This window comes from Aquila chrysaetos, chromosome 6, assembly GCF_900496995.4.
Source record: "Aquila chrysaetos chrysaetos chromosome 6, bAquChr1.4, whole genome shotgun sequence".
Classification (NCBI taxonomy): Eukaryota; Metazoa; Chordata; class Aves; order Accipitriformes; family Accipitridae; genus Aquila; species Aquila chrysaetos.
The window spans coordinates 29,479,052-29,499,513 of NC_044009.1; the positions used below are offsets into that span (position 1 = coordinate 29,479,052).

At 44.3% G+C, this 20,462-nt stretch overlaps 1 protein-coding gene across 1 annotated transcript in view; it reads left to right on the plus strand.

Annotated features, from left to right (window-relative positions):
• WIPF1 (WAS/WASL interacting protein family member 1) overlaps positions 1-20,462 on the plus strand; it is a 57,335-nt gene that overhangs the window by 21,292 nt on the left and 15,581 nt on the right. The window contains 1 exon segment of the mRNA XM_041124246.1: positions 20,100-20,188. Within this exon segment, the coding sequence (XP_040980180.1) occupies positions 20,138-20,188 (51 nt within the window). The 5' untranslated portion in view covers positions 20,100-20,137.

The following is a 20,462-nucleotide window of genomic DNA, read 5'->3' on the forward strand; positions in this document are numbered from 1 at the left end:
TACTGTTCTTCTATTTTATTTCAAATTGACTGGATTGTTAAAGACATTTTGCTGTTTTAATATTAAATACATCAAGTGGACAAGGGTATCTTTTGCTGGGACATTATTTGCAGCACGTCTCTGTCACGTCTTGCTGGCCATTCCCTTCCCCTTCTTCCCCGCCCCCCCACTTGAATGCAAGTTCTGCAAATCATTTCTGTAATTAGCTGTTAAAACCATCTAGAGGTTGAAGGAGGTTGGTTTTACTTTTGTTTAGTTGATTTGTTTCGGCTTTTGCATGCATTTTTCTCTAGCCTAAACTATAGAAATCTCCTTACTACAAAGCTGGTCAGTGAACCATGGCTCTTTTAAGAGGAGCAACTGTAGCAGTGGATAACTGCGTTCAATCTTACCACCACATCCATCCACACATGTTTTTAGGTTTTGCTGCTTTCATTTCACCGTTTATATTGGCTTTTACTATGCTATGCTGAAGTTGGGGGAATTATCTTAAATTTGTTTGAGAACAAATTGGGCCCTTTTGCGTCAGGGACTGATATGGAGAGCACAGTCAGTGTGTTTTCCTGTTCTGATTCCTCTTTAGAGGGAGGCAGGCTTCTCTTTACACGCTGCCAGTTTCTCATGCAGAATTTCTACTTACGCAAGGAAATGCATAATAGATACGTACCCAGGCTCTGTGGTCCCCAACGTTTCGGTTTTGCAATTAATAGTTCCTTTTTTTTTTTTCCTTCCTTGCAGGAATGTGCAACCTGGGAAATGTTATTGCAATCTAATTAACTTCAGCAAGTGTATTCTGGACTGAACGTGCCAGGCCTCCTTTTCTGTGCAAGTGTCTCTCCTGCTGGTGACGAGGTACAGAGCCCATGGGGTTTGCACTGGGAGAGGGATGGGAGCGGGGAAGAGTCACTGTGTGAGCAGCAGCACAGGGAAACGCGTCTCTGGCGTGTGTCATCCCTGGCCTGTAACACTTAGAAGGCATAGAGCCATCTCATGTCTTGATTTGCAGTGTGACAGTATAGGAGTTATTCTTCTCCAGGGCAGGATTAATAGCAATGCCAGTTTACTGACATGCTCTGATGTGGCACACCTTTGCTAATGTCAGATTTAGGTGCCTTAGGTTACATTTCTGCCAAATCCACAAGCTTTTAACACATGCAGTATTTTGGTTTTTTTCATTCCAGTAGGACAGGGCTAACAGTAGAGGGATTTAAGACTTCACAAGTAAGTCAGGAGACCTAAGATAGGATTTGACCAGGCACTGTGAATTCATAGTTGTCCTGACTCAAAGCAAATGATGTTACACCTGAAAACTGCACGGTGAAGGCTGCAATGTTCAGAGTTTGGTGCTAATGAACAGAAACAGTATTAAAAGGTCCACTGAGACACATAGTGAATCAGAAAGAAAGAAATAACAGTGAGTTTACTTTTTCATTTTCTTTTCATTGCAGCAGAGGCTCAAGCAGAAAGCATGTGGTGCAGATAGGCTGCAACATGCTGACCTAGAGCTGGTGCAGTCCAGCAGATCAAGTATTATTTCATGTCTCAAATGCACTGTGTTGTAAGCCCTGACTGTGGCTTCTTTGTGAGTAGTGGGCCAGGTATGATGCCGGGAGGGTGCCAGAGGTGCTTGGGATTTTGGTTCTCTGTAGACATAAGCACAAAACAATTCTGGGCTTCTTCTTGATAGGGTCTGTTGCTGGTTCTCATGTGGGTTGATGCTTTGGTGTAGTTTCAGCAGTGTGCTTGCTTTGGAAACCACGGTCTGGAGAAATCTGGGTGCCGGACTTGGGAGATGTGAGAGGGAAGAGTTAGCCTTAGGAGCAGACAAATGTCTCGCTTCATTTGTGGCTCTACAACTCATACCGAGCATGATGAACTGCTGCCAGGATGAGGACTGGTGCAAACCTAGTATTTGGAGAGTTATTCCACATTAGAGGACCAAAAAAGATGGCACTGCTGTGTGATCAGTAGCCAAACATACCTGTTTGGACACTGCGGGTTAGAAAGGATGGCCTGTTTGAAGGAGGGAGACATGCATATAGGGAAAATATGAGTATTTTTAAGTTGGCATTTATATTTTATTTCAAATTAGTAAATTGGATGCTCAAAAGAACATACAATGCAATACTGAGACAAAGATGGTGAATTGTGTTACTCTCACCAATTTCAAATACGATATGGGATTATGGAACATCCTGGGAACAGCAGTAATGATGAGAGGCAGAAGAAATACAGCCCATGAGGGAAGACTGGAGAAAATACGATTGCTTAGCCTAAAGAAGAGAAGATCAAACAGGCATGTAAACAGTTTTCAAATAGCCATGAAGAGGAAAGGAATAAATTATTCTGCACATCAGTTATACATAGAATGAGAAATAGCAAATAAGGTTTAGATTAGGTACTGGGGAAAGCTTCATTAGCTGTAAGGCTAATGAAGTAGATGACTGAGGGATATTGCAGAATTTCCATCACTGGAGATTTTTAGGGAGAGAAGAGATACATACCTGCCAGGAATGATATAATCAATAGTGACTCAGGGGAAGGGTAGATGCCCTCTTCCAGCCCTGCTGTCTGTTGTTCTGTACTTCAGTCTCCTTGTTGACAGTGACTAAATTTTTCTGGTTATTGATGAAAGCTGAGTAGTTATTTTACAGGCAATAAACACTTCCATATGTATGGTACAGTGTGTCCCATACTGCGCTTTTCAGGGAAGGAAGGTGACATGCTGTTCCTGAGTTTCCTGAGGAGATTTTGCTCTTCTAATTTAGGAGTCAAGGGATAAAATGAGTGCTTTATGCTGTGCACTGTGGGAAAGTATTGGTTGTTATCACTAGCAGCTGGCAACATAACTACCAGGTCAGCTCCCGGTGTAAGAGGGAGACCTGAAAAGGCAGGCTGTGCTGCTTTCTCAGGCAAAGAGTTGCGGGAAGGCAGAAAACAGCTCATTTTTATCATGGATCTGAAAACGCTGGTACTAATGGCAAACTGCAAATTCCCACTGGCTGTGCAAAACCAGTTTGGTCTGCATTGAACAGCGTTTGCTAATAGCAAGTTCTGATGGATCAGGGCTCGCCTGAAGCAGCGTCTGGCTGCAGAGTTCAGGCTTTGCTCACACTGCAGCCCTGGTGCTGCTGTACCACTTCTACGCAGAAGTGGGGCTTTTTCTCTGCGTGGTGGTGCCTGGACCAGCACCACGTACAACCCAGCCCTCTGCGAGCCAGCCCGATTATAAGAGCCTTGGCAGGTACAGAAGAAAACGGTGATCCTTGCAATAGCACTTGTTTGAGGACTGCCCATCATCAGGACTGCAGTTTAAGAGAGAAAGTAGACTTCTTGAGAGTAATAACGTCTTATGACCCGATAAAACCAACGCAAAGCTTCCTTTGAGCTGTGGGTTTGATCCAGATACAACAGCTTTCTGAGTTCGGAAGAAGTTTTCTTTTTATCTAGAAGCTTGTGGCCTCAGATTTGAAGTGGTTCTTAGCTCTCTGTTTAATTACCAATTCTGGTTTTGAAAGCAGAGATGTTAGGAGCTGTATTTCAGTCTGCCATATGCTAAACTTAGTCTTCAAACTTACTTAAAATAAACCCAATTTGGTTTTGCCTATGCAAGCTAGCCAAACCGTTCAGCCAGTTTGATCAGGGTTTCAGCCGTATTTACAGGATTCAGCAGATGTGATGCTAACTTTAGCTAGGGTTTAACAACTGTGACAACCACTCTTATTACAAAGAAATTAAAGGGGAGATTGGCTGCCACCCTCCAAAACCTGCTGTTTCAGGGCACCTGCACCGAGCACTCCAGCCTGCAGCGACCAATTTGCTTTCTCCTCTGAGCTTTTGGTAGATTGGTATTAGCAAGGACAAATTTGAGCAGTCCTGTGGAGTAAGAGGACTTGCTGATGAAGGTTCTAAAGAGGAAATACAAGCGTTGAATGATGGTATGTGGATGCTTCTGGTTTTGTGGGTATTTTTTTTCGTGGCAGTGGTATGCCATACATACTTCTTTTTTTTTTTTAATTAAACAGTACCAAAGTACTACTTTTTATGCAAAAAGCTGCATTTCGAATACCAGCAGCAGCTCAGCTAGACCTGCTGTCTTGCATGGAGGCAAATAACCTCCAAAACCAGCTGCTCCCTGGGCTCACAATGAGCTCCTGCATGGCCTGTGGAGCAGGCTGTCTCAGAGCTGCCAGCTAACACGAAGGTGTGATGCTGGCTGGGAACCGCTTCCAAAAACCTGGCAGGAACCAGGAGCCGCTGCCTTGTCTCTCCTCAGGCAATGGCTTGCAGGTCCCACTGAGTTCAGGCAAGATGTGGATTTGTCCCTCTTAGCATATTCACCTGCCTAGCACATCCACCCAGGTCTGACCTAGGCAGTCAGCTAGATATGACCTCATGTGTGATGTCACTACGGTCCCCTGAGCCCCCTGGTAAACCTGTGCCCTCCAGGGCAGGCACCTACATGACACGTTGCCTTTGACTACACTTGCTGCATGGAAACACTTGGTTGTCCAAGATCGTGGAAAATGGTTGGAGATATGAATATTTAAAATAAAATGCAGATAGCTGAATGGAATCGCTTGGGTTTAACTAACAATGACTTGGGCAAATGCTCTCTCTCAATGTGTGTGGACTTGACCAGATTCACAAGTAGAAAGTGGGGGGTGCTGCATGTTTCCTCGGGGTCCAGCCCAGGTTGCTGCAGTAGGCAATGGGGCTGCACTGTTTTCCTTCTCAGGAAGGCAACGCAGGACGTGCTGCCTCTGCGCAGGCGAAGATTGACTAGTTTTTGTGCTAAGCCGCGAAAGACTGCCCTGCCTATTTTTTTGGCAGAATCCATTAATAATCATTCTTTCCAGCTTCTCTTCTTCGCTCGCTAGCTAAGTACTTGCCATGTGCAGCTGTAAAAAGTTGTTTCCAAAGAGAAATAAATTGGAGCAAAGACTTCTGTAATCAGAGACGTGGAGGAAAGCAGAAGGGCGTTTTCACTTTGTTGTCCTTGGTTGCTTTTGGTTTGATTTGTGCCATGCTTTAAACTAGTCCCCTTTTACAGGAGTTTGGGGCCCCTTGCTTGACTGCATCTGTGTCCTCCCAGTCTTAGCTCTAGTAGCACCAACTCACCCCGTGTCCTTCCCAGGAGCAGGGGGTGATCAAGGCAGTCAGGAGTCAGTAAGAGAGACCTGTGCTGGGTCAGCAGCGCCATGTCAATACACTAGCGAAGCTATGAAAACATAAGCCTCTAGCAATAGGATTTAGATACCTAAATTGGAAAATTTCTGTTTGGATATCAAAGTTAATGATCGCAGTTACAGTTTTTCAGGACATTTTTATTGAAAAGCTTTTCTGATTAAAGCCATCAGTTTATCAAAACGTATTTTTTTCCCTGAGATCAAAGGTGAATTTGACACAAAATTTAGATTTCAGAAATCAGAAAATTCTAAAAGTATCTTTTAAAAGAAATTTAAAATACCTAAAGTAAATGTAGGCTCTGCTGAAATTTGCTCTTCTAAGAACAAAACCAGTTGTTTGGGTTTTTTTAATTCCTGATTAAGATAGAAATCTCTTCATGTCTCAAACTTTGACAGGACATAAAATTAGTTTCCCACTTCTATTTCCCCCGCCCCCAAAAAACACACATTATTAAATCCTGTAGTATACCAACATACAAGAATTTTAGTGCCTTTCCAGGTGAAACAGGGAATCTAAATTCCTAGACTGAGTTAGTCTTTCATATAACATTAGAATTGCTTTGAGTTTCAAAGAACTGATGCGAAACAGCACTTGTACCTTGCCATCTATTAGATAATTGCCAAAACAAGTAGAGAAGAGTATTTCATAAATTAAATGTTCAGAAGCTATCTTTACTTATAGGACTTTCAACTGTACAATGAAAACCTTAGATTAGGTATGGACAGCTTAACTGTGTGCCCTTACTGTAGGTGTTTAAACTGGCATCATCTGCTGCAGATGTGTACTGTGTACTCAGATGCATATGTGCAAATTTCATAGTCCCAATATCAATGCTCAGTTTTCAGCTAAAGTGCCAGGTGTAAAATCTGAACCCTCTGTTTCAATGTTCTCTCACCTATATTTTATAAATATCTGTATTTAATAAATAGCAAGTCCTGCTGCAAAAATAGATGAAACTCCAAGATTTCTTGTAAAAATGGCTTTATAAAGCTATTTTTAGTTGAATTTTTGTTGTAGCTCTACTCCAGTAAATGAAATAAAATGTAATTGCGGTTGGTCAATACTCTGTTCTCCGGTTGGCCAATACTCTGTTCTCCGGTTGGCTTATAATGGTATAAATATGAAGAATATTAGTATGGCCTGGATTTTACTCTTTGCATTTTGGCAGCTTATTTATGAAATAATTGAAACATCTCTGAGCTGTACCTTTCTTTTCCAAGTGACTTTTGACATTTTTTCTTGCCAAAAGGCAGTGTTGGAAACACTTAACAGAAAAATTCATCCTTGTATTACTCAGGATGTTTTCCAGATTGGACCAAATGGAAATTGTCAGTGATAGGAACAGCGCATGAGCATCGCGGGTGACTTGCACACATGTAAACTCAGATGCTGAAAGCTAAGGTCTCTCCTATTACACCTGGAGAGGTATTCAGTGCACTGTGGGTTAGATTTTTACTGCTTCGTAAAGAGCCAAACTAAATCCAAATAGAGGAGGCAGAGTTTCAGGTCTGTCCTTCCACCACTTCAGCTGTGAATGGGAGTCTGAGATAGCAGCCACCACGGCATCAGGCTTCTTGCCTGGGGATGTCTCTAAACCCAGCCCACCGGTTCCACCTCCCTCGCATGGTTTCAGTTCAGGAGGATGATCTGGAACTCATCTCCAGGCTGGCAGAGAGAGAGGGTGTCTCCAAGCTCCCTCCTGCCTTTGCTCCTCCACCCATCCCTCCGGTTGGTCCCTGGCTTGGAGGTGACCTTCTGCAGGGCGGTAACCAAACCACTAATTTGCTCTTCCTAAGAAGCGAGTCTAGAGCAGGAAATCCTCTGCAGGGTTGCTATACGTGTTTCCATTAGGTAGCAGTTCATTTCGTCCAGTAACGGGTCTTGGCGGCGGGGAAGTGCTGGTCAGCTCAGAATAAGGCATGTGGTGGGTTCAGTGGTTCAGTATCACGGGAGGAAAAGACAAGACTTCGTCTTCCCTGCTGGTAGTCTGCTTCAGCCCTAGAGCTTCAACTGGCAGCCCTCATCATTTATCATACAGATCGCATTACTACTTTTGGACCATATCTTCCTCTGGTAGAAGACTTCGTAGGTCTGGAGTGAGACTAGAGCAGTTGCTATCAGCTAAGGACAGCTGATACATTATTTCACTTTTGTTAAAAAATTAGGCTTTTAAAATTAAGCTTTTCTTGCTGTAGTAATAAAGGTGGTGGTTCAACATGATTAATATGGGTATGTTATAAAATCTGTGTTTTTTAAAATAGAGAAAAAGATGGTCTGATTTAATAGATTTTATACATAATACAAAGAACCAAACAATATAGAGATGATGGCAACCTTCAATCTACTTTACTTAATGGCTATCTGGTCTGTTAGTTTTGTACAAGCCATCTAAAGATAGGTTTTTAGTTGTCTTATTGAACGATTTTTAATAGCAATAATGTATTGCTTCCTCTGTCTATTTCTCTGAAGTAAGTTGCAGAAGTTTCTTGCTGGATTCCAAGCAGGCAAATAATCTGGTGGTGCAGGAACATAACATCTTGGACTTGGTTTTTAATATGGATTAGAACAAGACATCATTTGCCAGTACTGCCAGGATACTAGGTGATCATGTAAATTTGCATGTGAAATAATGTGTTTTCAGTAACAATGTTGCTTTTCTTTGTTGTTTCTCAATGAATCCATTTCAAACCAAAATATGTACGGTAGGATATTTAAGATTAAGATGAATCTCTTATCCTTAATTCACCTTGGGGGGTTTTTTTGTTCTATTTTGCTTTTTGGTTTTTATTGCTTTGGATGCAGTTTCTACAGTTTTGTAGACTCTTTTGAAAAGATGATCACCTTTTGGCCACGGTATCCGAGCAGTCTGGGGTGACCTAAGGTTGGCTCCAACATGAAGAAGGGGTGATTGAAGTCCTCGAGTTTGGGGAGGGGAGGAGTTGTTTGCTGAAGCAGACCCTCTGTTTCAGATTACTTTTTGCCTCCTCTTTTCCCTCCCCTTTATTACTTCCATCCTGATTTTAAAATCTCTTCCACAGATTTGTTTTTATATTGCCGAGAACCTTTAAAAATAATTACTGAAACCATAGCAGCCCATCTGAAAGCTTTCTGAGACGCAGTATGAACTACACAGCAGGCCAAACCTCAGAGGGCAGAGGCCCTCTTCCAAGCGAGCAAGAACGGATGCTGTGAGTTGCTTTGATTGCTTGTGCAAATGGACACTTTGTCGTCCAACTCCCTGCATGTGCAGATACCCAGCGTACGTTGCCCAGCTTCACATATGTCAAAGGTTTTGGGCTTTGAAAGTGGTACTCATTTTTAATTACTGTAAGCTAGTTATTATATAAATCATGTAAAAAAGAGTTCCATTTTGTAGCTATTCTCAGAGGAGGATCTATGATAAAACACCAATCATAGTAAATACTAAAAACTCTGTAGTATGCAAAGTAATGGTATATTTTGTGTATATTCATTTATACCTCAGTAAGGTGAAAATTTTCCATTGCTTTATTTGCAAACTTGCCTTAATTCCTTTGGGAATGTGAATTATAAAAAAGTAATTGTTTTGTAACAGCCCAGCAGAGTCAACAAAGAACTTAACTTTCCCTGATCATGTTACTGAAATAAGGATTTAAATGGCAGATCAAATGTTATTGTATAGCTTTTTGCATCGGAGGTCAGAGACAGTTTGCGAACACAGAGGATACAAGTCATATGCAGAATGAGTCCTCATTTAGTATCTGGTCAGTTTGTAAGGTCTGATGTGAGTTTCTATTCAGTTTGTGGTCTGTGAGCAGGGCACAGAGGGAAAGTTACAGGGAGTTTTTCAGTAGGTCACAGTACTTTGAGACAGATGACAGTATATCTTGCCAGTTGCTCTCCCCAAGTTCATGAAGCAAGATGCCCGTAGTGCTGAATACAAGGGATGGCATCTCTGTGCAGACCGTGGCTGTGGTCCTTGCTCCACCAGCCTTCTGCATCCAAAAGATAGTGTTGTGGGAGCCAACACCAACTTTGATTGCTGTCTGTGACACTCCTCAAATTCATTACTTATGTGTAAATATGATTCAGTGCCTCACGAATGATCTGGTTTAATGACTAACCCCGAGCTACAGTGCAAATCCCTGCACAGCAGAGAACCTCAAGGGACTTTGCAGGATGCAGTCTTCTTGATCTTCAAGTCTGATCATCCCAAATAATTCAAAGACTTTCAGCAAATTCATGAGGTACAATGGGTCTCATCCAGCCCCCTCTGAAAACTGGCCTGAGCCTTTCCACGAACTCAGAGTAAAATCAGACTCTCCACCTCCACCCCTTTTAGTGGAGGTTTGGAGTCTCGGCACTTTGCAGCCTCAAATCATCCAAAATTAACTTTTGGAATGGAAAATAAAATTTTTTTTCTTTTTAATTAAAATCTCTACCAGACCTCATTGCCTCTTTCTCACAAAACTGATTTATGGGGCTTACTGCACTGAACCGAGGCTTTTATTGACAGTAACCTGGCTCTGAGGTGGTATTCGTTTTTCTGAACTGTCTTTGGCGGAGCAGGCTGCCTTACATTATGAAGATCTGGGGCTGGGTTTTGTTTTGTTTTTCCTACACTCAGGGCTGATCAGTCTTTGATTGTGGCTCTAATGACAGGTATTCATGTTACTCTCTAATTCATGTCGACACCTGGGCTGTAAAAACTAATGCAGTCTTGCTTGTGTAGTTGCTCTTTCCCTGCTGACTGCCCAGGCTGCTTAACATTTTGTTTGGGCTTTTGATGTGAAATCTGAGCTAATCTCTGTGCACTGTAGTTTTTCAACATTCTTATAGGAATATTGCAATATTTACAAGAGAGAAGGATTGGAAAATGGTGTTTTAAATGAATTCCACATGTCTGGACCTTATATGCCTCAGATTTCCCCTTCAGAGGTAGTTGCTATTTTAATATTATTTTATAGATCCTGGCTTTAGTAGACCAGTCACAGTTCACTGCAGGTTTAGTAAGACTTAGCTGATGGTGATGAAGAAAACACTTTATGTTAAAAAAGCCTATTTGAATGGTGAAGCCAATTGAGTTCTAAACCTACGCCTACTGAGAAGTAGAATAATCTGACAGTGTGTCAGCACCTTGATCCTTTTCTGTATGCCTTCATTATAGTAAAATGCTTTTGACTACAGCTTCATGTCATCCTGTTGGTCAGAAGAGAAAGGTGAATGAACACAGTTTCAGCAATGGCATTACGCAGGTCACAACGTTATTAATTTAGTGCCCTGGGCACGGCAAGGGTGTGGTGTGGGATGTCCTAGAGCTCCCATGATGTAACCTGTTGCTCCAAACAGGCTCTTTTCATCCCACCCTCAGGATTTGCAGAGAGAAGTCCCTCTCCTTATAACAGCTGCTGTGAAGGGGACCCATGGCACACCAGTGGGCAACTGAGGTGAGCAGAAGACCACCAGCAAAATCCCAGGGCTCGCTCACCAAATTTGGTTTCTATGACTTCTTTCCATGCTGGCTGAAAGTTGCAACAGCTCAAGCGTCCAAAAAAAACCATTCAGACTAATTCCTGATACTTTTTGGCCTGTTGTGCTAGAAAACAGTGGAGAGAGGGGAAAAAAAAAAAAATCTTCCAGAATTCTGTCCATTTGATTCAAATGGCAGAATTGCTTTCATGCTACAGAAAGGAAACAAGTGGTCAGACCCATAGCAGCCTCAAAAAAAACCAATGGAGCAATAGGTGGAAAGGCAAAAGGCGGGGACACTAATGTGAACTAAAGTTATTTTCCCATGGTAACAAGCTGGGGGCTCCAAGGCCCAGCCCGTGCCTTTCCGCCTCTGGGTCACCAGGTGTGGGGTGTGGGAGACATCCCTTCCTGACCCCCGCCTGCCTCCGCGCAGGCTGCCTGCCGCCATCAAGCCACAAATGACCCTGTCTGGTCGGAGAGCTGAGCGGTGCCGCATTGTGAGGATAAGCTGGTGGAAAGAGTCCTGCTCTTCAGGACTTTTTCCAACTTATCGCAATGCTTTTTTTCTGATTCAGCACCCAGTGAGCTAGAGGCAATACTCAGAAATCCTTAATTTCTGAACTAGCCTGGTCACCCTACTAACAGCTCCTAGAGCTTAAGATGGCTAAAGTTTTGGGGAGAACGCTGTGCAGCAAAGCGCATGCTGCTGAACAAGCCACATGACACTGAGTGATCACCTCAGCAGTAGTGAGACACTGGAAAAAGCAGCCCCATCGGAGAGAAGATCTTGGTCTGTGTATTAGGAACAGTAGTTTGTGAACACAAAATGTTCACAAGGAGGAACAGGCGAGGGAATAAAATGAAGGGAGACATCAGGTCCTTGTTGCCCCAAGTATGTTGTCCCTATGTGGAGAGGTTGCCCCTACAGCCTCTCCAGAGCACCATTACAAGGGTCCCTTTCTTTAGGGCTGCACGCTGAGGTCGCCTCCAGCCTGGGTGAATCCCTCATTGGCCGCGTTGGGCAGCGTGCCTAGGATAACACAGCCTCGTGCGTTGTTTCAAACACTCGGGTTGACTAAAGGCTGTCTTGGATGGTACACGATTGAATGTTGCAGGCAGCTGTGCTCTGGACGGTGGAAGTAAGAGCTCAGGCACAAACAGCTCGGTCCTTAACCATCACTTCTGCCTGGGAGAGAGGGTGAAGCTGTTTGCTGTAGGGCTTTTCTTTGTGGAGGGGCTGGGGGAAGGGCTTTTCATTTTTTGGCAGGGAGGCAGGAGTAGGGAGGGAGGTTGCAATGTCTCAAGTCGTGTCCTCCTGTCCCGAGGGCTGGGATACAGCCCAGTAACTCTAGATTTCTCTGCTGCGTTTGGCCCCGACCTCCTACTGAGGAATGACACATAGGTACTTGTTTTAAAACACCAGCGAGGCTCCCTCCCGCGGTGCCCGGTGCAGGGGCTTTGCTCCAGGCGTCATTTGCACGGCTGAGGTCCTGCTCCTCAGGGCAGGGTCGCTGTGGCGGGTGGCGTGAGCCAATTCTCAGAGTCTGAGCGAACAGGACTATTTCTGTACACCTCTGGAAGCACTGGCTGAAAGAAATTATAGGAGCATGGGTTGGATGGAAGTAATTCCTGTTTTCAGTGAGTCAGAGAGATACTTTCTGCTATAGTGTATTTGCTCTCACATTATCAGCTTTTCTCAAGTCAACATCCAAACACTTAAACTGACCAAAAGCTTTGCTGCTTCTTTCAAATAGTGACTATATTGGTGACTGGGGGCAGTCCTCCAAAGCTACCCATTGCCTATGATCCTCTGCATATCTTGAAAAATATGTTACTGAAAAGAAAAAAGCTTTTTAAAATACTTGGATTAAAACAACATTCTGACACCACAGCGGCCTATTTCTTAGCTGTAATTTTCCATGGATGCAGTGCCGCTGGATTTTCGCCTTATAACTCCTGCTTGCCTTTGACAGATGAGGTTTGCTGGATGCAACTTGTCATGGACCCCACAGATGTGTGCTGGCTCAGTGGTCTGATAGTTCACTTGTCACTGACACTCCCCGGTAACCTGCTTTGTTACAGTTTTCCTGTGATGGTAAGAGGTAGATCGAAACTGTTTAGGGGGGTTTAAGGCTCTGGGGAATTGCCCAGTGTGAGCTGCAGCCAGTGCTGCCTGCAAGGTCACTGCACTTGGCTGGGTGCTCAGGGATGAGGGAGGTGAGCATGAGGAGTAGAGGAAGATGGAGATGCCATAGGGTTGGCAGGGCGCGGGTGCCTGGGATAACACGTAGAGAGACGTGAAAGCACCTCATGACATCCTCTCATTTTTTTTTTCTAACTAGTCTTGTGCTTTGTTTGCTGTTGTGGTTATTTATCTTACTTTTCCTCACTACCCCCCTAGCACCTGCACCTCTCACATAGCTCAGTTGCACTGTTATAAGCGGTAAAAGATTAGAACTCTGCGATTTATTGAAAAGGGTATGTCTAAAACAAAACAAAACAAAAAATATATCATCTCTCTGCAGCCTAAGTAGGGCTGAAAAAATGCTCACTGTGATACTGGCCTGACATGTGTTTCTTCCCCGGGAATGCCCAGTGCACTCCTGCCAGAGACCTCCAGGCTCTTGCTTTCCTCTTCTCTCCTTTTTGGCCCCTGACCATAGAAGAATGGCGTTGCATCCCCCAAGTCGGTCACTGCCGAGTTTGTAAAGACGCAGTTCCCCGTGGCAGATCTTCCTGTTCTTGCCAGCTCCTGTGTGTCATTCAGGTTGGGCTAAGTCCTATTTTGGGGCCACACAGACCTCATCCACTTTACGCATGTGCCCATGAATGAAGCCTACCATCCATCACCCCCCTGAGGGCCATTTGTGGAAAGAGAAAGGAAGCTCTGACTTGGGGTCCGGGCAAGAGCTCTCCGGCATCGCTGGTACCGGCCACTTTCTCTGCCCTGGCATTTTGCGTAGGAGATGGCATTTTTCAGTCTGGGTGGAAAGTCATACCACTCATTTCAGGTACTGTGGAGAGTTTCTCTGAAATGCAAAAAGTCCCAAATAAAGCTGGCTTCCTCTCTCTGGCAGCAGCAGCTCCCCAGAATTTCCCTGGGTGTCATACATCCAAAGTAACTTCTCCTCTGTTGGTCTGTCTTTTGGCTGTCCAGATCTCTGCAAGTGGTTTTAAGGGTGAAACGTTAGTGCCTCCTTTCGCTACCATGGCTTCCTCCAGACAGGACAGGACAATTTGCATTCTCACACCCTTGTAATGTCCTTTCTCAGGCCACAAAGTCTTGTAATCCCTGCACTAAAAGAAGTGTCGTTTCAGCCAGAAACCATCCTTAAAAGACCGATCACTGATGTTAAAGGACCCAAAAATACTGAGAGTAACATTTTAGGTGTCACTTTCTTCCTCCAGAGCTCCTTGGCTTCGAAAAGGTTTATCCCAGTTAGGAGGAGGAAAGTCCAGGCTCTCCTGCTGAGTATAGGGTGGTTACACAGCACCCCCCCCCCCCCCCCCCCCCCCCCCGTGTCTCAATTAAAACTTGTATCAGGTTACTTTTGCACCTGTCAGGCTTTTCACTGCTCTGTGTGTGAGTGACTGAGGCCAGAAAGTCTCCTAAATATTCTTTCTTCACCCTGTAGGGGATTCCTCTTCAGTATATTCAGGTAGCTTCATGCTGTACTGGGTTTGGTTTGGTGCCCTTGTTGAATTCTTTAGGGGCTTAAAACCATCTATCTGTATATTTATTTATAGGTCTCTACATATTTAGAAACTTTTATAAAAAGAGAAGAAGAAAAATACCTGATTTTTTTAGATGGGATTTACTGGCATGATGTTGCACGGGAGGAGTGTCTTCAGCATCCTCTAAAGTTCTCGTTCGCACCTTGCTGCACTCCCGCACCAACTCTCTGAAAGCAGAGAGCCCCTGTGGTCTTTGGAGGATACAGTGGTGGAACGTGGGACATGTAGACTTACTGATGACTCAGGTCCACTGAGGAAAGTGGGAGCAGGGGGACTTGAACAAATTTCATGACATCTTGGTAACACTTTTTATCAAAACAGTTTAATAGTTCTGGACTCTGTTAAAAAACAGAAATGAAAAAATGTTGTGGTCTGTATGAAGCTGATTTTAAATGATTTTCCAACTACTTTGTAATGTGTTTACAGTTAGTTGTCCTTTTTGTTTTGAGAGCTACCTTACCGAAGTACTTGGTAACCTAGCCCAATTTCCTCAAATTCAGATTTTTAAAAATTTTCCCTACTTTCATTAGCAGGAAGTAATGCATTTTGAAAGAACCAAATCAATACTGATTTGGAAGTTAGGTCCTTTTGCATAGAGGGCCAATCAGCATTTTAATGGGCAACTTTGAGTTTTTTTTCCCCTGAAGTTCTATCAATTCTATTTTATTTCTACAGTTGTTTGTTCCTTCCTCTTTTTTTGCTTGGAAATTAATCATGCAGGAAATGATTAACCGCAGCGAGCTGTCTGTCTGCCTCTGACTCAATGTGTTTAAGAGGGGGCACCTCGAAGCAGCTCAAAATGGCTGACTAGATGCAAACAGTGCACTTGCAGTCCAGTTGTTCGCACTGTCCACCCCGCGTTAAATGTCACATTTCTTTTTAGCATTTGTAATGCTCCTGAAATGATTTCTGAAGTACCAAATTAAATCTGAAACGCCCAGAATTTGTGTTTCACGGAATTCAGTTTAGTGCCGCTTTTGCTTATTGCTCTTCATGGATTACTTCGCGGAGCAAGGGGATCTTTGCAGAACACAACATAGACTTTCTCTCTCCTCTGTTTTGGTTTTTAAATGAAATTAGTTTTTACCATGATGCGTTGCATATCATAGTGTTTTAATACCTTTCCTGACAGCGACTGCCGGGTGTGCGTGGTAGCTTGCAAAAATCAGAGCTTCCTTACGCAGCTCGGATCATATGATTTACCTGGGGCTAGGCGGGCAGCTCTGGGGCACCGCGTTTGCTAACGGCCGGCGTGACTTTCTTACAAGACAGCGGATGCAGGCTGCGTGCACACCCCTCTCGAGAAGGTTGCCCGTGGTCTGCAGGCAGGCTGCCCTGGCACCGGGGTTGTAGCGGCGGCGGTGCAGGGCACGCGTGAGGGCTGCGGCGGGGTGCCTGCTCGTAGGGACGGCGGCCCCGGTCGCGTCAGGGCTGGGCCTCCGGAGGGGACGGCAGCGTGCGTGGTGCTGCCGGCGCCCGCCTCGCAGTGGGAGAGCAGCTGCTGACGCTGCTGCCAGCTGTGGAAATCCTTCTCTCTTGCTGACAATACAGACCTTTGTGTCTGGTTGGGGCTCCAGGGCCGACGCTGTGGTGTACGTGTGTGGGTTAGTTACCGCAATCCTTTCTGTTGCACCACCAATACGCATCTAGATATAACATTTCCATATAGCTTCTCAAAAGCTGTTATAATTTACACTACTGCCTAGAAAATATGCAAGGGCATGTGTCCTGGCTTTCAAAGTACCGATATGCCTTCAGCCTTGGTCTTTTCAAATTGGTTCCTTTTCAACACCCTGCAGCACCGTGTGTTATCAGCAACTTGGTTGTTAACAGATTTGGTAGGTAAAATTTATTACCGGGTGGATCAGTCACTATTTTAGGTATTTTATGGTGTCGGCTGTTAGCAATTGAACATAATGTCCATTTCTTCAATCCGGCTCTTTCCCACTGACCAAAAGCAAATAATGAACTGAGTCGATTGCTGAAGTGTAGGACAGTAACCAAAGCTTTCCTCTAATTGCAGAGTTACGCTTAACATCTTAGAACATCTCTATGCTCTGTGCAAAACAGTGATCCTGCGAATCAGTGATGAACAAAGCAGCTGCGGAATTCAAGTTCAGCATTGTGCTGACTCAGCTGCTTTGGTTCTGCAGCCCCAGAGGTGCTGCTCATCCCAAGGGTCAGCCCCAGCACTGCCCTGTGCTGTGTGGGCAAGCCCCCAGGTTGCTGCATCTCTTCAAGTACATTATTATTCTTCCTACAGGCTTATAGTGATCAAATTTAAAAATCCAGAGAGCACCTTTTTTTTTTTTTTTTTTTGCTTACAAAAAGTCAGAGAAATAGATTGTACAAAATCTAACAACCGAGCAGCAAGAGTGAGTTAGAGCTTCAAAGGCAGAGGTGCTGTTTCTTTCTGCAAAGTTTCAGCTTGAGTTTCTGAAATTCTCTTTCTCAGCAGCAGAAGCAGAGTCAGAGTGTGACAAAAGTAAGAGTGAAGTAGTATCATAACTTACGTTTTAAGCTAAAATTTTACAAACTAGGGTGTTTTACTGGCTCTGTAAGTGTATGCATTATACTTTTGTGTGCGGGCACACAGGTCTCTGAGTCATGCCATATGATCTTTTTTCTGATGGCTCCTAAAGGAAGTGTGTGCTCTAGAACATCATGAGTAAACAACTCTGCGGGATGCTTGCATTAAACTTCAAGCCAGTTCTGCCTGAGTTTGGCCTATTACAGAAGCTTGTCCTGTGCTTCCAAAATGCCATTTTCCAGACCCCCCTTCTAACTGCCCTGGGGGTTACAGGGCTTGTTCGGCAGTAGCTAAATGCTAAGTTCACAGTGTGCAGCTGTGTACCTAATCTCCACCCCTGTCCTGTTGAGAAAGCCCTTCAGTACCAGAAGAGGTACTAGCTAGTGTGCCGCTGGTGACTACAGGTAAATCAGAGGATGTCATCCCTCTGGAATATGGGATAGGGAAAGAGGGGGCACCCAGAGCCTTTCTCCCCCTTACCTCCTTGCAAATAATGTGTGCAGGGAGGATTTTGGAGGGGCTGGATGTGTTCATGGGTGGTGGCTTCCCCTTAGAGAACTCAGGCTTCGAGTGATACCTTGCTTCCCTTCTGTCCCCACCAATTCCTTAAGAAGCTGATCTAAACCAGCCCAGTTAAAAGGAAAAAAAAGTAGACCAGACCACCACAAGCATGCAGAAAGCAATCGCTTAACTGACAGGGAGGTAGACAAGTTATGGCATTTGCAAAAATACTGCTTTTTAGAGAAAGCGCTTCACAGACCAGCTGGCTCACTTGCTGCATTCAGGTCTGAGCTGCCTTAAGGAATTCATTTAAAAGTCTGATATCAAACCAAATTTTATTCTGCCTGCTCCAGAAACTTTCCCATGGCACATGGAATGTCGAGGAGACTCACGGTGCATTATCCAGACTGCTTTGGCCTCTTATCAAAGCAGTGCAGAGAGCAGAATTTCTCTTTCTCTTTTTAATCAGTTGAAGGAGTTAAAAGCTTGGTGAAATAGCCTAATGGCACAGTTATGCTAGAGACAACTGCAGCTGTGAAAAGACTGTGTTAAGAAACCGGATGGTTGTGGTCTGCTGTAAGAAATAATTTTCCTGTTGACTATTTTTTTAAACAGGAAGCTGAAGAACAAAGCAGCATTAGTCTTGGTGCTTTTAATAGGCTTCAGATTTCAAATATTGCATTTAGGATAAACAGATCGGGAAATGATAGGGCTTTGTGCAGAGTTTTATGTAACGACTGAGAGCTAGAAATACAGAAGACGGGAATATAACTGAATTCAAGCAGATCCTCTGAATGTGAAGCTGGTGCTTCTCGGGAGACGCCATCAGATGCGCAGTAACGCACCAGAGGACGGATGAGAGCACACTGGTCCATTTGCAGGACTTTGTGAACGCATGTGTTTGCACAGTGCTGCACAGGCTTGGCTTCGCACAGTTTCCTTTTTGTCAGTCTGTCCATCTGCCAGCTTCCCCTCTGCTCTGCTTGCTCTTTCACAGTAACCGGAAAGAGAAACAGTTTCTGCAGCACAGGAGAAGAAAACCTGCAAACACTACAGACAGTGGTAGTGCCTCACGCCACTTTGAACTCCATGTTTTTTTCTAGATAGTCAGCCAGAGCAAGGGGTGATGTGTCTAACTCCTTTCCAAGCCCTTTCCTCCCTAAAGACTTTAGACAAAAGCCATTAAAGTCTTATTTCAGAACAGCTTTCTTCTGAGAAAGGTAGCTCAGCAGGTTTGTTGGTTGGTTGGGTTTTTTTTTTTTTGGGGGGGGGTTATAGCTGTATTCTAATTCTTTTGAAGCATGAGCGTCTGATGAGATAAATCTGTACCTCTAATCATTTTTTTCTCACACAAATATCATGGATCATCTCAGAGCCATTACAGGCTTTGTAGGTGGTGACTCACCTCAAACCCTCACTGCAAATGTCACTTTGTTCCATTCAGAACATTTTCCTAATGCTCATTTAAACTGTAAAGGGTAGTGTGCCTAGCATGAAGTTGATTTGGCAGATACTGTGCTATTACGCTTCTCCTTGGTTTTATCAAAAACAGTTAAGTGACTTCAGAAAGTAAGAGCTGTGTATTCTTGTAAATAACTGCCCTGGGGAACTTGGCCATCAGCCTGGGGTTGTCTGGAGAATAACCCTTATTCCTATTCCCACTGTGTTTGCCTGTCTTGTGCAAACATTATATAAATGGTGGCAAACCACTGTTACTAAAGCTGGCTCAGGTGAATGGGCAAGAGCAAAGCACATCCTGAAATGCCATAGCACCATGAGAAAATCCCTGGAGCCTCCGATAGGCACACTTCTAGCAAGCACTGTGCCAAAATGCCACAAAAAGCCCTTGTGACTTGAAAAAAATTCCTCGATGCTTGTCCTTTCTTTTTTATCGTTTAATATTTTTGTTGTAATGAAGTTCTACATCTCAGGTGTGGCCCTCCTAGGATTGCCCTAGGTTGGAAGTTCTGCTTGGGGTGGGGAAAAACAGGAGCCTGGTCTCCAGCAGGGAAGCCCGAGCTTTGGCAGCCAGGCTTTTCCCTCTGCAGCAGCCTGCGGCTGGGAGGCTGGGCTGCCTGCTTGCTCTTCCTCCTCTGGGAAAGTGCACAGAGCAAGGCTGTGTGTGCTGCTCCTGAGGAGGAGGAAGGTGCATTCAGAGGTGATGATGGAGCTTGGAGTCTTCAGAGCGAGCAGGGAGAAGGGAAGAAGCATGAGTCTTTCCTAGAGTTCTGCTGGTCTACCCTACCCATAACAGTGTGTGTGTATCTTCGAGCAATTTAAGGGCTTTAAAAGGTCAGCATCTCTTTCTGAGTATGATCGTAAAGAGATGATGCCTTCTTGAAGTTAAGGGTTGATGGTATAGCTATGGGATTATCCTGAAGTATCTCCACAGGAACAAGATTGCATTTTTGTGCATTGCCATAGCAATGCATGGGTTGCGTACGTGTGCAAAACTGGATATGTATCTCTGTGAGTTTGTATGGCAATGGGGATCATGTAGGGAGCCCCTGTTTAAGGATGCAGCTGGTTTCCATACAATGAAACATGAAGTGCTTTTTACATACTATTTAGACTTAGAAAACGTAGCAGATAAACCTGTTAGCTGCAAGGATGTTTTTTAGCGGAGTAGAAATTTATTTATTAAGATGTATTAATCTCTGGGCCTTGTGTGTTTATGTGTTTTGCTATGCAGGTTTCTTAGCAAGACCAGACGGAGCTCAGCCTTCCATCATGCCCGTGCCTCCCCCTCCAGCTCCCCCCCCCCCCCCAACTCTGGCCTTGGTAAGTTTTACAGGAGGTAAATGTACCGTATACACTGTGCTCTGTTGCTGCTTGTCATATTGAACGGGATGTCCAGAGGCACTGAGGTGTGGACAAGGGTATGCATGATATTTGGGGAAAGCTCTCTGACATTTTATTTACGGTTGATAATTGATCCTACAAGAGGGACTATCACTTCCACTCCCTTCCAGTGCCCATATGGATGTCACTAGCCACATTGACTCTCCCTCCTTCTCTTCCTCCCACACTGGTGGTTTGATCTGGTGTAGGGATC